Below are 1,564 nucleotides of genomic sequence, written 5' to 3'. Positions count from 1 at the left end.
ATGTGGTGTCCTAGCTGGGCTGGGCTGAACTTCGAAGACCAGAAGCCTACTGGGCACAACTTTTTGTCTCGTCGAGCAAACAACCCCCCACCCACTCTTACAGAGTCACACGCGCCACAGTACAATTCCAACTTATCCTCTAACCCAGGTTCATCCAGAACCCCCCCTTCTTGGCCACCTCAGCGCGGATGCAATCATATGCTTCTTGCTGGATCGGTCCCCACTTCAAGGGGACATCCTTCTTGCTAAGATCCGAGATGGGGGCCATGATCCGGGAATAATCAGGAATGTATTGACTCCAATAGCCAATCGTGTGATACTAAGAAGCAGCCTACTAGCAGAACCGTTCTCGCCTACTAGTCGTCCCAACGCTAGCACCGGGCGGTCGGAGAAGCCAAAGCAACACTTCTTCAAGTTCCATTGTGCTTCTTGCATGTCGCAATCAACGCCCTGATGTTCTTCCAATGCTTCTTGGGATCATTGTCACCGACACCCATATCGTCAATGTAGGTCTTGAGTCCGTCAACGCTGTGGAAGGCATGTTCCATACTCTGCTGCATAACCCAGGACGCCGGCTTGATGTCGAACGGCATGCCAACAAACGTGGGCTTGCCCCACGGAGTCCAGAACGTCAGTAAATGCTGCGAGCCTTCCGCCACCTTGAGCTGACAGAAGCCTTGACCAATATCGACCATGGTACGGTATCTCTTTCCACGCACTGACGACAGGAACTCCAGCTCCGTGGGTACCGGGTACTCTTCACAGTCCAGCGAACCATTAAGTTTCTTATAGTTAATGCTACAACGCCAATTGTTGATTGACAAGGGAACAAACCCAGGTCACTTGAAGACCATGTGCGGCATTGCACAGTAATCTTTGGCTTCCGCCTCCGAGATATCCCATGTGATGCGACCTTGGTCCCAGTCCCCCACTTTACCACTTTTTTTACCGAGGTGAACGTGGGATCATTGATGGGGTACACATGATAAGCTGGCTTCGAACCATTCTTCAACTTGAACTCTACACCGTCCCGAAAACGGATGTCGTCGAACACCATAAACGTAGAAGAGGCAGCATTATAGGCTACTGACTGTATATCCTTGATCATAGCAGTCAGCTCTCGCTTAGGAGTCCACACGCCTTGTGTAACTTCTTCAGCTGAGACTGATCAAACTCCAAGTGTGCCTGCAGATCCACCTCCTTAGTCGGAGATATCGTTGTCGCACCAATTGGCATGACCACCTTAGCTAACAGGTCATGGAGACGAGGTAGAACGTACTCCTCTGCGTCATCCAACTCAGCCGCATTAGCCAAGTAGTCCACTCGTTTCTTAATTTCCATGAAATGCGCCTGAACCGACGCAATAAAGTCCTTGCGCTCTTGCTCCTTGAATTCATTCCTATGAATCGCTCTGAGACCCAAGTGACTGCGTATCGTGTTGAGCCGTAAATCCTGCGGGATTGCTGGACCCAACTTACGTCTCTTGTGCCGCACTTCCCTTATCCTAGCATTCGCCCGCTTACCCGGCAGGCCATTTACATCCGGCTGCTCCTCATCCACAACT

General features: G+C 51.0%; 1 protein-coding gene across 1 annotated transcript; it reads right to left on the bottom strand.

Annotated features, from left to right (window-relative positions):
- Nucleotides 1-1,113: 1,113 nt before the first annotated feature.
- SARC_13006 (hypothetical protein) lies at nt 1,114-1,341 on the bottom strand (the record flags this gene model as incomplete). Its single annotated transcript, XM_014292873.1, has 1 exon — nt 1,114-1,341. The coding sequence occupies one exon, from the start codon at nt 1,339-1,341 to the stop codon at nt 1,114-1,116; it is 228 nt and encodes a 75-aa protein (XP_014148348.1).
- Nucleotides 1,342-1,564: the final 223 nt, after the last annotated feature.

Source organism: Sphaeroforma arctica (assembly GCF_001186125.1).
Source record: "Sphaeroforma arctica JP610 unplaced genomic scaffold supercont1.2804, whole genome shotgun sequence".
In the NCBI taxonomy this organism is placed as follows: domain Eukaryota; class Ichthyosporea; order Ichthyophonida; genus Sphaeroforma; species Sphaeroforma arctica.
Note: the sequence above shows the minus strand (reverse complement) of the source record. Positions and strands in the feature narration are given on the sequence as shown.